Source organism: Schistocerca piceifrons, chromosome 4 (assembly GCF_021461385.2).
Source record: "Schistocerca piceifrons isolate TAMUIC-IGC-003096 chromosome 4, iqSchPice1.1, whole genome shotgun sequence".
In the NCBI taxonomy this organism is placed as follows: Eukaryota; Metazoa; Arthropoda; class Insecta; order Orthoptera; family Acrididae; genus Schistocerca; species Schistocerca piceifrons.
This window is the reverse complement of record NC_060141.1, coordinates 328,130,044-328,145,519: the sequence shown is the minus strand read 5'-3', so window position 1 is coordinate 328,145,519 and position 15,476 is coordinate 328,130,044. Positions and strand designations below refer to the sequence as shown.

At 39.8% G+C, this 15,476-nt stretch overlaps 1 protein-coding gene across 1 annotated transcript in view; it reads left to right on the top strand.

Annotated features, from left to right (window-relative positions):
* Positions 1-15,476, top strand: part of LOC124795822 (peptide-N(4)-(N-acetyl-beta-glucosaminyl)asparagine amidase) — a 68,886-nt gene that overhangs the window by 39,707 nt on the left and 13,703 nt on the right. The window contains exon 6 of the mRNA XM_047259904.1: positions 926-1,273. Within this exon, the coding sequence (XP_047115860.1) occupies positions 926-1,273 (348 nt within the window). The remainder of the gene's footprint in view (positions 1-925; positions 1,274-15,476) is intronic.

The window sequence follows — 15,476 nt, the reverse complement described above, 5'->3', positions numbered from 1 at the left end:
CCAGTTGTTTTGACCGAAGCCAAAAGCCAACCAGAGCACTATTTGTGGGTATCTATACCTCCTTTCTTGAGCTCTGTGACCCATTTTTGCACATTTTTGACATCCGCACACTGTGACCTGTAGACTTCACATAACTGACAATGAATGTGCCCTCGGCATTCAAAAAATGGTTCAGCTACCTTTTCATCACTGTCTCCCTCTGCTAATTCCTTCCTGCATGAAATACTGGTATTGATGGAGGGGTTCCTCTTATTGTTGTAACAGCCATTCATGTAACTTTTCTGGATGCATCACATTTACTTTCCCTTGCTTCAACATTGCCTTGAATATAATAATAAATTCTAGTTTTTACTTGTCTTCCAATTTCATTACCTTCATACCCTCTCTGTTAAACTTGCTACAGATGTTTTAAATATTCCATTACTTCCTTGTCTGGCCACTTACAAGCCACTTTCGATATCTCTATCATACATTCAAACAGTTGAGCACTTTAGATTTTGTGAGACACAATAACAACTGAAAAACATCGCACACATCAATGCATCATGTCACGTCATCTGCAATGCAAGTAAGTGTTTTCAGTCCACTCAGGGTGCATAGATGTGTAAATAAATGTTATGCAGCCAGAATGACTGCTGTTGCAATTCTAAGTATTCTGTGAGAAATAAAAGCAATGAGTGTAGGTATAGGTCTGTAATTTATACAGTGCAGTCTCTATTGAAAAGATGTATGTCTCTCAATTTCTGAGTTTTATTAAAAAAATATTTTTTGTGTAGGGAGACAAAACTCCAAAATCACGTTTTGCCAGTTTTACAATTCTAGTGTTAAATTCTCTGAAAACAGACAGTGGATATCACAATTAGTGTTCTAATCTTATCTGCTTTTCTTCAAAAGACCAAATGACTAATTAATTGATCTGTTTTAGGTGTTCTCTGTAAGTCAACAAAGGTGGATACACTGTGATCCTTGTGAAAATGCCTATGATAAACCTTTAATGTATGAAGTAGGTTGGAAGAAAAATCTTTCATACGTGATTGCTTTTTCTTATGATGATGTACAAGATGTCACTTGGCGCTATACCTGCAATTTCAATTCAGTATTAAGGCGCAGAAATTTGTGCTCTGAGCAGCAGCTCTTGGATATTATGTTTGCTATAAGAGAGAAAAGACAACGTGGTTTGTCATTGGCAAGAAAAGAGTACCTCAAGAAGCGAATGTTAAAAGAACTTGTGGAATTTCTAACACCTCCAAAGCAGACTGATGCAGCATATGAGGTGAGTTCATGCAATGTATTAAAATTTACACTGGTACATGAGAAATACATACACACTAAATTACTCTTGCCATGGCCACGCAAGTGTGCATTTGGGTGTCTGTGTGGTTCTGTGTGTGAATGTCAGTAATATTGCTAGATAAAGAACTAGTGCTCTAAAGCTAGTGTGAATGTTGTTTTCTGTTATGTGTTTCTGTGCTCCGCGCATTGATCTGCTCTGGGAGGGGGATTACCTTTCCTTAATTCTACGGAAAGTTTCTCAGGGAAGATTGGAAACAGTGATTGTTGCTGAAAGTTTGTAACTAAAGATAAAGTACATATGAAGTTAAACGAATTATTTTAATACATGAAATATATTTGATATGAAGTCTACTACTTTCTTCACTGTTCAGCTGTAGAACCATGTGTAATGGATTGTAGTATCCACCCCACAATCAAGATGGGCTTTTAATCAGTTAATCTCTCACCATCTGTGCTTTCAAATTACATATTAAGTCCTTTTAAACTGGTATCTGGTTCATCTCTTAGTTTTTGAGCAGTTTTTTCCATTTATCATTTTCCTTGTTATTATTATTATTTTAAGCAAAGCTGGTCTCTTTGTGATCCTTTTCATGAGGAAGTGTCAATTTTTCAGTGTTATATAATGGTTACCGAATATATTTACAAAGAGGTGTACAGTTTGCTTTTTGTGCTGACATTTAATTTTTTGAGGGAGACAAATAGTGTCCATAATATTTCTTAAATTATCTGTGCTATAGGTTGACACCTGACAATGAGTACTTGATAGAGCTCATCCAGTACTAGACTGTTACATCACTGTAAACTTTGAGTGTTGTATGCTAGAGATTATGGAAACACGTGCTTTGGAACTTCGATTGTGAGGGTCATAACAACTGAACTCTTGGTGATTGTAAAGGTGAAACAAGGAAGGTTAACATAGTAAGAATTTACTATTATACTGCATATAATGCAGATGGACATGGGTCATCCAAAAAAGGAATGTGAAAGGGAAGATGGAATTCAGGTGGGTCCAATCAAAAGAGTAAATATGATGTTAGAGAAAATAGCTGCCTTTGTGTAGATATGTGTGATAGAATGTATTAAGGCAAGTTTTATCTGTTTCAAAGCACAAACTTGATGAGTGACTGACAGTATCTCTTTAGCTTGGAATACAACATAGATGTACAAATGTGGGCTAACCTTTGTTCGGTAGGAGGAAGTGACTTGTGAATGAACTGCATGTTCATCAGTGTGAATGAAGACAGTTTTGGGAACCTGTCAGCTACTCCTTATCTAGTTCGGGAATGTGATCAGCATGTGAACTGAACTCACAAAGGCCTTAAAAGAGACTGCTTTGAGCATAGCTGTGCTGAGGTAAAGCCCTTTTGGAATATTTCGTCAAACTATTCCAGCCCTGGCAGTCTTGTGTACTATAGGTAGGGTCATTGAATGCCCCATTAAAGTTCCTGGATAAAAATTTTCTGCAAGTAGCTGACTGAGAAAACACATTGCACCAGGCTTTGGACATGTCCATCTCCTCCTTTGCCCACAGTTTCTTACATGCAGTTTGATTAAATAGACAATAACATGGCCTTTAGAACCCCAAATGCTTCTACTGTTGTTCTTATTTATGAAGAATAAATTGCAGATTAGAATTCAAAAATAGGCTAATGGTGTTGGAGAGGAAGTTAAATAAACAAGAAATAAGATTTTGTAGGGTTATTAGAAGTGTGCCAAATAAAGAAGACCAAAAAGAATTAAAATCAGAACATTCGTTGCAGTGTAAGGAACATAACACGGGGAAAAGCCAGATTTAAACTGTGTTGTAAACAAGGAAAATAAAAACAAGCTTACAGATATTGAAGAAATTTGAGACAGAATAGCCAGACTTGTTTTAAAATATGAAACATATTCCATGGAAATCATTTAAGTGTATGCACAAACATGTAATGAAGATATACGAGGTGTGATTGGAAAGTTTTAAGAATGGATCCACTACTGCTTACTGGTTTGGTGGGCGGGTCCACGGAGGGAGGGGAATGCCCTCTGACAGGACACTGTGTTTCCTTTATTCAATTCATTGTGGCAGCTGGTTGAGTGCGGGTCTGTTAGGGCTTGTTGCCGGATTCTGTCTGCGTGAAAATGGATGTAAAAATGCAGCAACAAGTTTGTATAACATTTTGTTTTAAAACCAGGAAATCAGCTTCTGAGACTTACAAACTATTAAAACAGCTTTTGGAGATAATTGTGTGAGCCAGTCAAATGTTTTTGTCTGGCTCAACAGATTTAAAAATGGCCGTGAATCATTTGAAGATGAACCATGGTCTGGCCGTCCTTCCACCTCAAAAATGAATTAAAATGTTGTGAAAGTTTGCAACTTAGTGCACTCTGATCATAGACTTACACTTAGGGAGATGACTGAAGAACTTAATTTAAGTTTCTATGCAGTTCAGTCAATTTTAACTGAAGATCTGAACATGCGTCGAGTGTCCACAAAATTCGTTCCAAAAGTGTTGTCAAGTGACCAAAGACAATACTGACTTGAAGTGTGCAAAGAACTGATTAATTGGACTAAAAATGGCCCAGATTTGTTAAATAGGGTAATTACAGGTGACGAATTGTGGCTATATGGATATAATCCTGAAACCAAAGTGCAGTCTTTGCAGTGGAAGACTCCAGGTTCACCATGAGTGGAAAAAGCACAGCAAAGTCAGTCGAAGGTGAAGATAATGTGGGTTATTTTTTTTCATTCTACCAGTATTGTGCATCATGAATTTACAGGTGGAGGAGAGACAGTTAACCAGGAATGCTACAAATGGGTCCTTGAGTGTTTGCGTGAAAAGGTGTGGAAGAAAAGGCCTGTATTGTGGAAAGACAGGAGTTGGGTGCTACACCATGACAATAGTCCAGCTCATCGTGCCTTCTCCATCATTGTTATATAATTCTTTTGAATTCCTGTGCTTCCACAACTGTCATATTCCCTTGATTTGGTCCCTGTGAAATTTTCACCAAAAGGGAAGCGATTTGACTCGATTGAAGACATCCAGGCAAATACAGAGCACGTCCTTAACACATTTCAGAAAAAAAAATTCCGTGAATGTTTCCAAAAATGGAAACACCGTTGGAGTTGGTGTGTTCAGTCAGAAGGGGACTATTTTGAAGGAGATGCATCACAGTAGCATGTAAGTACCACCATTGTACAATTACAAGCCCATTCTTTAAACTTTCCAATCACACCTCACAGAAAATCTCTATGAAGAGTTGTAGAAACTTATAAATAGCAGTGAAAACAATTAGAAAATGATAATAGCAGCTTTTAAACAGAAAATAGGGTGAAAAGAGAACAAATTTACAATGGGAAACTTCCCATGTGTTCCCATACATGACATGTTGGAGTTTCCTGAATTGAATAAAACTATTTGAGAATATGTGAAAGGATGCAAAGAAAATTTGATCAAGAAACAGCTCTCACAAAAAGGATTATAAAACAAAAACAGGTAGTTATGTTGGGTGCAGGCCACATTTCTTCAGTTAATGTGGCAGATGGTACAGAAATGGACAACAGACTTAAAATTGCACACATTTGAAGTTTTCTCAAAATATTTGTATAACTCAGGAGATGAATCAGAAACAGATAACTTTTAATGAAGATAATTACATTCTCTGAGCAAGTTTGAATTAGGTGCTTAAAGCCTTTAAAGATATTGTTATATAATTCTTTTGAATTCACCGCTCTTTAACAGCCAGAGATGGATTTTCCAGCACTTGATACATCTGCTAGATTGCTTTAGACTGAGCTAAAACTTAAAATTGCTTCATGTTATCCATGTCTTTTCATATCATTTTACTTGATTTGTATTTAGGCTATGAGCTGTCGTCATGTGATTTGAATTTTTGATTTGATATCCTTTTTAGAAATCATGCCTAACATTGCTAACATTGAAAGTCAAAACCACCTTTATTTTGCAGTGAAGCAAAAGGTTTTCTGGGAGATTGCATCCAGGATCTAATGCCACAAAGCCTGATATGAAAACACTGAACCACTTGGTTTTTGATATTTCTTGAAAACTGTCTTTTGAATTAAAATGAGCTTTTTCAGTGGAGGAAGTGGGGCAAAATATGCCCATACGTACAACAAGGTTTCCATAACAGCTGATTATTTAAAATCAAATACTTAAAATCAAATGCTTTTATTTAAAATATTTAATAATAATGTAACTGTGGTAACCCACAGTTTCAAACTTTATCGTGCCAGTGCTGATCTATCATGTGTTAATTCAACTAGTAAGCAATGCTTCAAGGTGCCTGAATTTGGCTGCTAGGAGGCAGCTCATGCAGGTGCCACCGAGCACCACCACTTGAAAATCTGCCACATGTCATTCTATATAATCCTGGAGCAGAGTGGCTTCTCTCTTCCTGCAGTGGTTTATACTCCCATTAAATTCACTTCGCTTGCAGAATACTGTTTGTCTCACTAGTACCGACTCTGCTATGTATGAAGATTGGAACTTAAATAGTGGCAACTATTTATTCACAACCAATACAAAAGAGTTACATGTTTGCACCTGTTACTGTCCTCAAAGTAGTCACCCGCATTGTGTAGAACCCATTACCAGTGATGTGGAAGGCATAGTATTCAGTTAGCAGAGTCTGTTGATGGTGCGAATGGAGCAGTCTACTGCCTGTCAGATCTCTGGAAAAGTTCTGAAGTGAATGCCACAAAGTAGTTCCTTCATCTTCAGAATCAAATCAAAGTCATAAGGACTTAAGTGCAGGGAGTATGGTGGGTGGTACAGTATTTGCCAGTCCCATCGACTGAACAGAACAGCCACAGCTTGGGCTGTCATGCAAATGATGGGTGGGTTGTGCAGAAAGTGTCACCACATCTTTCGCAAAGCTGGTCACAGGTGATGCTCCAAAATGCAGTAATACTGTACATTGGCAGTCTGCCATGGAGAATGTAATGCATTAGGATAACACCATCACAGTCATACACAAGAATCACCATAACTTTAACCATACTGGGGCTCTGACACACTTTTGACTTTTGTGGTGACTCATAATGATGCCATTCGTTGGATTGACATTTCAGTTTTGGCTCATACGATGTGGCCCATGTTTCATCCAGTGTTACGATACGGCACAAGAAAGCCTCTCCTTCACGCTCATAGCACTCCAAGTGCGTCTAAGCGGTGTTGTAACGCATCCATTTCTGCATTTCCGTCAAGTCATGTGGAACCCATCATGATGCAATTTTTTGCATGCTCAGGCATTCCTTCAGGATGCGAAGCACAGTCATATATGCTAATCTGATTTTGTGGGCAAGCTCATGAATCGTATGACATCGATTGCTGTCCACTGACGTGGCAACAGCGTGCGCAACTACTTCAGAGATGCTAGGACAACCTGCCCAATGCATGACTGCCACAGTTTGCCGACGTTTTTTGAAGGCTTTTACCCAATGTGGCACTGTTCTGTATGGCAATGCTGATTCCCCACATGCCTCTTGAAGACCTTCATGACACTGTCGTGCTGTACGACATCTGACACATTCAATCCTGATCCAGTTCTGTTGTTCCTGTTTCAAAAACATAGTGACACTGTTACGTTAGACTGCTCGCTCACAAGTGACTGTGTTTCCCTTGATTGTGCGCACGCTGGTGATGTGGGATGGATGATTTCATTTGCTCAGAGGTAAGGTAGGTATGTCAACATGTGCTATCAGCGACAATAGTAGATTCCATTGCATACTGTCTCCACGTCAGTGTTGCCACTATTGAAGTTCCAACCTAGGTAAAAGAATGACGTACTCAACATATCCATATTGCATACTGTTGGCATACTCAATTGTGTGTGTTACTACACAAACGATGACGGGTAAGGTTTGCTATTCACATATGTTATTGACAAAGTTACTATATCAAGAGAGGCAACCTTGGAAGCTGTCTTTTCGAGTTTTCTGGATCAGCTGCAAGAACACGTGAACCTGTTGGAGAGAATGTTCATAGGACTGATAACATAACCTCAAAATTTGCTGGCCTACATGCCACCTTTATCTGCCTATGACAGAGTGCCCGAGGACTCGAAAACGTATGAGAAATTCTTCTTGGCGTTATAGGTAACAGACTCAATTAAAGGACTATCATATTGGAAATTCAGCTGGAGAGTTGCAAGATTTTTATGTGGGCTCCATGGTTTGGAATGCTATGTTAGGTCTGTCTTCAATAAGGAGGTCCATCAACAGGCATTGCAGTTTGAAGATCACCTCTTTAGATGTAGTACTTAAAATAGCACAGGCATTTGAAGTTTCCTGTAGCACAGGTTGCCATTTAGGCTCTGGGCAAACGTGGTCTCTGTTCACTTATCTGACAGTTGCCACACACAATCTAGCATGCTTTCAAAAGCGGAAGTCATGACAATACAGCAAACATATCCAAGGTGGATGACTTACCACAACCCCCTTGTTCAACATGACTGGCTGGCCTGTCCTCAGTGTTGGGCTACTTGCCATCTCTGTAGAATAAAAGGCCATATTGCTATGGTATGCAGTGCTTGGTCAGCTCCTGCTTTGACTTCAACATCTTAAGCTATGGGCATTAATGTTTTTAGCAAGTCAAGTGATGATATTGCAACTGTTTGTAATAAAACCATTCAGTAATATGTGTATCAACAGTATGCTCTTAAGATTACAAGTAGATATGGGTGCAGCATCATTACTTCTGAATTCTAACATTATCTATGCATTGGTTCCCCTCCGCTGTTGGCTACTTTGTGCTGTCTTGTCAGTTATAACTGGCAGGAGATTTCTCTTCTTGAACAGTTTACAACAGAGACTGCTCACAAGACAGTGGTCTGGCCAGTGACATTACTTGTAGTAGACAGTGCATTTATGGAAAATTTGTTGGGCTCACATGTTTTTACACCATTTGGATTTACAGTAGCCAATTTAGTGTCTGATCTTGTGCCCTGTCAGGAGTTGGGTGCCTTGTGCAAGATGTATTCTACCTCATTTTTGCCGGGACTTGGCAAAGGCACAGATTAAGTGGCACACATCACTCTCAAATCCATGGTGAGACCTAGCTCTTCTTTTTTTGCCAGGTCAGTGCCGCTTGCACTTCTTGTTCAAGTAACGGAAGAACTGGATCATCTGACAGCTTGAAGCATTATGGTGCCAATCTCATTCATTTATAATTGGCAGGAGATTCCTCTTCTTGAACAGTAGCATGCTTGTGTTATCTTAAGTACTTCTTCGAAAGAGGGGGTCTTCAAACAGCAATGCCTGTTGACAGACCTCCTTATCGAGGACAGACCTAATGATAGCATTCCAAACCATGGAGTCCAAGTAAGATTCTTTAGATTGAGTAGTAACAAAACAACACTCAACTTAAATCTTACCATTAGATATTAACAAGAAATCGATGAGCAAGCTACTTCTTTGCGGTGATTTGCAGGTGACAATTAATTCCCAATCAGTGATCAATATGTATGACTTCCCTCACCTGGATGAACTTATGATGAAATTGGCAACCAGACAGTAATGGTATATTTCAAAACTGAGCATGCCAGAAGCATTTTTCGATATGTCATGTTTCTTCCAACACCTGTAGGATACTTGGGACATACCATTTCTTGTTGGGGGAGTCAGCCCACCAACAGTCACATTGTGGCTGTTAAGGCTATCTTGCACCCTACTGAAGGAACTGTAGGGAAGCAGCCTACTCACGCTGTATAAAATTCACATCAGTCTTTCCATTGTGTGCCAGCCTAGTCCGCTGTAACTAGCTCTGATGTCATAAATGTTGCGCAGTACTTTAAAAATCAAGTAAATAACCTGAAACGTTTCTAGCATGTCAGGAGTAATACTAAATCAACATGTGTTGAATGTCAGTTCAATAACTTTAACCATTTTCGAAATTTGGACGTTTTTCTGTAAAAATCATTGGCGCAACAGAAAAGAGCTAGAGGCTTAAAAATTTATATTTAGATTCCTTTTTCATAATAATTTAATAGAAACAGTACTTTGGATCTCACAAATTAAGATTTTAGTTGAAATTCATGATTTTCTGGTTTTTGTCTTAAAAATTAAGGAAGCAAGATAGATTAAGTAGGCGAATAAATAAGGCTAGGATGTTTAAATTTAAGTAGAAGGGAGATCCGCTATAATCATAAAGATGTGAAAAGTTTCAATTGAATAACTGTAAAACTATAGCGATAGCGTATCTCCAAAGGGCAAGTTCAGAGCTCGTCTACTGCGTGTAGTGTAATTAAATTAATTCTCTCGCCCAAAATATTTGACTTAGCCACGTCAGACTTTTATTATGATTACTTACCTGTGTGGTTCATGGTGTGGGTTCCCGTAGTCATGTCCTAGTTCATGAACCACGGGCAACGTATGAGTGGCCAAGTAAGTGGTCCCGACAGTCGGGATACCAGTTACTTTGGAATAAGGCTGGGCATGTCAGAGACATATTCTGAGCCGTGGTCACCTTTGTGCTCATACGGCAAAGACTACCAAATCCAGCGGTTAGTCCCTCAGCCGTTAGGGGTAAAACCCAATGGGACTCGGGGCAAGTAAGGCTAGCAACCTGCTTCCCTGGTACTTTAAATATGATGCTGGCAACAATCAGAGCAAAATGCCTCGGACCTTTGGAGGTGACGGAGTCCCACCTCTAACTGACAAACCAGGGACTCCTAAGATACGACTTGGCAAACAAATGGTAATGAGATGGGGAGCTATTATTATCAATGGGGGCTACTCTTGGAAGAAGGTAGAGCTGGCAGAGGCTGCAAGTAAGATGGGGCTGGACGTTTTAGCTGTTAGTGACATTCGGGTAAGGGGTGAGAAAGAAGAAGAAGTGGGAGAATACAAGGTCTACTTGTCAGGAGTCAAAGCAGGAATAGCACAATGGGGTGTAGGGCTTTACATCAGGAAAGAAATGGAACCCAGCGTAGTTGCAATACGGTATGTAAACGAATGACTGATGTGGATAGATTTGACAGTGTCTAGCAATAAAATTAGGATTGTGTCAGTATATTCGCATTGTGAAGGGACTGATCAAGATAAGATGGATGTAGTTGTTAGAGTAAAGGACAAGGACAGTGTTCTGCTCATGGGTGATTTTAACGCCAGGATTGGAAATTGAACAGAAGGGTATGAAAAGGTTATGGGTAAATTTGGAGAGGATATGGAGGCCAACAGGAACGGGCAGCAACTCTTGGATTTCTGTGCCAGTATGGGCTTAGTAATCACAAACTCCTTTTTTAAACATAAGAACATTCACCGGTATACTTGGGAAAGCAGGGGAACCAGATCTGTCATTGACTATATAATAACAGATCAGGAATTCAGGAAGGCTGTGAGGGACACACGTGTATTCAGGGGATTCTTTGATGACACTGATCATTATTTAATCTGCAGTGAAATTGGGATTGCGAGGCCGAAAGTGCAGGAGGTCAGGTCCATATGTAGGAGGATAAGAGTGGAGAAACTTCAGGATAAGGAAATCAGGCACAAGTACATAACAGCGATCTCAGAAAGGTACCAATTAGTTGAATGTAGTCAATTACAGTCATTGGAAAAGGAATGGACAAGGTACAGGGACACAGTACTAGAAGTGGCTAAAGAATGTCTTGGAACAGTAGTGTGTAAAAGTAGGAGGAAGCAAACAGCTTGGTGGAATGACACAGTCAAGGCAGCCTGTAAAAGGAAAAAGAAGGCGTATAAAAAATGGCTACATACTAGAACTCAGGTAGACAGAGAAAGTTATGTTGAAGAAAGAAACAAAGCCAAACAGATAATTGCAGCATCCAAGAAGAAATCTTGGGAAGACTTTGGAAACAGGTTGGAGACATTGGGTCAAGCTGCTGGAAAACCATTCTGGAGTGTAATTAGCAGTCTTCGAAAGGGAGATAAGAAGGAAATGACAAGTATTTTGGACAGGTCAGGAAAACTGCTGGTGAATCCTGTGGATGCCTTGGGCAGATGGAGGGAATATTTTGAAGAGTTGCTCAATGTAGGTGAAAATGCGATCAGTAATGTTTCAGATTTCGAGGTAGAATGGGATAGGAATGATGATGGAAATAGGATCACGTTTGAGGAAGTGGAGAAAATGGTCAATAGATTGCAGTGCAATAAAGCAGCTGGGGTGGATGAAATTAAGTCGCAACTCATCAAGTACAGTGGAATGTCAGGTCTTAAATGGCTACACAGGATAATTGAAATGGCCTGGGAGTCGGGACAGGTTCCATCAGACTGGACAAAAGCAGTAATCACACCAATCTTTAAACATGGAAACAGAAAAGATTGTAACAACTACAGAGGTATCTCTTTAATCAGCGTTGTGGGTAAAATCTTCTCAGGTATTGTTGAAAGGAAAGTGCGAGTATTAGTTGAGGAGCAATTGGATGAAAATCAGTGTGGGTTTAGGCCCCTTAGAGGTTGTCAGGACCAGATCTTTAGCTTACGACAAATAATGGAGAAGTGTTATGAGTGGAACAGGGAATTGTATCTATGCTTTATAGATCTAGAAAAGGCATATGACCGGGTTCCTAGGAGGAAGTTATTGTCTGTTCTACGAGATTATGGAATAGGAGACAAACTTTTGCAAGCAATTAAAGGTCTTTACATGGATAGTCAGGCAGCAGTTAGAGTTGATGGTAAATTGAGTTCATGGTTCAGAGTAGTTTCAGGGGTAAGACAAGGCTGCAACCTGTCTCCACTGTTGTTCATATTATTTATGGATCATATGTTGAAAACAATAGACTGGCTGGGTGAGATTAAGATATGTGAACACAAAATAAGCAGTCTTGCATATGCGGATGACTTAGTTGTGATGGCAGATTCGATTGAAAGTTTGCAGAGTAATATTTCAGAGCTAGATCAGAAATGTAAGGACTATGGTATGAAGATTAGCATCTCCAAAACGAAAGTAATGTCAGTGGGAAAGAAATATAAACATATTGAGTGCCAATTAGGAGGAACAAAGTTAGAACAGGTGGACGGTTTCAAGTACTTAGGATGCATATTCGCACAGGATGGCAACATAGTGAAAGAACTGGAAGCGAGGTGTAGCAAGGCTAATGCAGTGAGCACTCAGCTGCGATCTACTCTCTTCTGCAAGAAGGAAGTCAGTACCAAGACTATCTGTGCACCGTTCAGTCTTTCGACCAACTTTGTTGTATGGGAGCGAAAGCTGGGTGGATTCAGGTTACCTTATCAACAAGGTTGAGGTTACGGATATGAAAGTAGCTAGGATGATTGCAGGTACTAGTAGATGGGAACAATGGCAGGAGGGTGTCCACAATGAGGAAATCAAAGAAAAACTGGGAATGAACTCTATAGATGTAGCAGTCAAGGGCGAACAGGCTTAGATGGTGGGGTCATGTTACACGTATGGGAGAAGCAAGGTTACCCAAGAGACTCATGGGTTCAGCAGTAGAGGGTAGGAGGAGTCGGGGCAGACCAAGGAGAAGGTACCTGGATTCGGTTAAGAATGATTTTGAAGTAATAGGTTTAACATCAGAAGAGGCACCAATGTTAGCACTGAATAGGGGATCATGGAGGAATTTTATAAGGGGGGCTATGCTCCAGACTGAACGCTGAAAGGCATAATCAGTCTTAAATGATGATGATGATGATGATGATGATGATGATGACCTGTGTGCTGAATGCACATTTAAATTGAGAGCTTCATCGGCCATCAGCAAAGGAAGCGATGATTTATTCAATAACTTAAAGTGATGCTTTACTAGCCCAGCGGCTAGTCGGGAGAGTGGACTTGATCAGGCGTTCCCTTAGCCGTCCGCACCGCGGCTTTATATATAAGAACGCTGCGCGAGAGAGTAAGGCCCCAGTTCTCTCCAGATGCTGAATAGCACACCATCTGTGTCGGGAGTCGCGTCGCGTCGGTATCATTGCTATAAACAGCCTCGGATGCCATATTAAGTTGCTCGGGATACGCGTAACCATGAAATCATTTTTGAGTGAAGTGTTAATTCTGGGATGACTTTAATGATATATCTTCAGTTTGGGTATGTCGTATTTTCACGTGCCGTCATGGGACAAACATTCTACCATTATTTAGCGTGGTGTTTGATGAGCATTATCATAAAATTATGGCGAGCATTCACTTAAACATTTAATTTGGACAGTTATAGTTGCATCAGTGCATTAGACTCTGAACTGCTCTGTTAGTCAGATAGTGTGGATTTTTTTTTTCATCTGTGAATTTCAGAATATAGCGAACGTTTTTTCATGATCGTTTTTGATTATGAATCCCAGACAATCTCCTAATTCCTCAGAGCTATAAGCTGTAGCTATAAGTGTATTTCTCAGATGAAGTGGGCACTAGGAATTCTAATTACAGGCTTCACGTTTTGCTAATCACTTTCTGGTTGCCAAAATTGTAGTTAGAGAGCCAGTGTTGAGAACGGCAAAACAACAGAATAAATAATAGGAACATTTATATAACAATTAATTCCACCCACCGCCCCACATATGGTTAAAATGGCAGGGAATTGCATCTTTTCTGCAGTTACATTACAATTCTACATTATATAAACAATCAATCCACCCGCCGCCCCACAATTGGTGCATCGGCCGGGAAAGAAACTGAGTAATAGTGAAAGTGATTTTTAAATATTCGAATTCGGAAGTGAAATGCGACATGCAACTGAGATATAAAACAGTGATAGTGTTACGTGTGTATGTGGACGACGCAACTGGATTAACAACGCATCTGGATTGACTGAGCCGGCACTGAGCCTAGCGGCACTGCCGGCATCGCGAGAAGCCAGTTTCACCTCACCGCAGTCGTCCACCAGAGCAACCGGAGCTGCGCCTGCAGTTGCGGGCCACACAGCAGCCGTCGGAGTGCCGTCTGCAGTTCAGCGCGCCGCATCGCATCAGTAATCCTGGTACGCCGCGCCGGCAACACCATACGTCGTGCAGAAGGAACTAAGTTAAGTGAAAAGCTGTTAAAAATTTTACTAACCTGCACTAAAAGACTGTCGGAAATGGAACTGCCAGAAGAAACTGAGGTTAAACTTAAATCAGAACCTATGTCTGTTCAGGGAACTGTAAATCCAGACAACGGTTCAAGTGTAAATATACATGAAAATAGTAATGTTAAAGTGAAATATGAAGTATTGTCTCCTGACAGTAGTGTGAGAAGGGGCAATGATTCAATAATAGAGACCCCTGTAGTAAAGCAGAAATCAGAAATCGTTAATTTATTGGATGATAGTTTATCTGATGAGTTAAAAACGAAACAGCCATCAGAGGTGGTAGAGTTTAAACAGGAGAAGTTAGATATGACTGATCAATCAGAAGTTTCATTTTGTTTTGATGATTCTGGTGTTGGAGCTAGTTTTTCGTCACCTGAGTGTGATAAGAAACCAGCTAGTGAGCAACCCAAAGATACTGGGGCTATTGATTTAAATGTTATATTACAAGCAATAGCTAGCAGTAATGCCGAATTAAAATCTAATATAATTGAGGTAAATAACAGGATTGTGGCTAGTCAAACTAATTTTAATAAACGATTGGAGGTAATGGACAATACATTCAAGGCTGGTTGCAATAAGTTGAAAGAGGATCTGGACAGTTTAAATTATAAAATTGATTACAACCATGAGGCTAGTAAGGAAAAGGTTGCTCAACAATTATCTGAGATGTATAAAACAGTAAAATCCGAAGTTGCTGAGGTTCGCAAAGACTTCCAAATGGAAGATGCGAAGCTGGAGCACAAGTTAACAGAAAAGATCGAGGCAGAATCTGAACTGTGCTCAGATAGGATTAAAGATGTTAATATAAAAGTAAACATATGTCAAGCAGAAGTAGATGCAATCAAAACTGATACTACTCATGTTGTGCAAAGAGTAGATAATGTTGAAATGAGAGTAGAAAATATTAGTACTAACATTGCTAACATTGAGAGTAAAGTAGCTTCAGTAACTTCTGGTAATGGTAGTATGCAACAAGTTGTAGCTGCAAACACCGCTTTTATCAGGTGTCTGCAGCTCTTGCGGTTCAATCCAGATAAAAATATCCACCTGCTAGATTTCTGGAATGATTTTGAAGATGTGATTCCACCAACTTGGTCTGAACGAGAGAAAATCTCGTTTATTAGAAGCCATTTAGCAGGTGACGCCATGTGTTGGTCAGCTGATGTTATGTTGAAATGTAAAACATTAGCGGAATATAA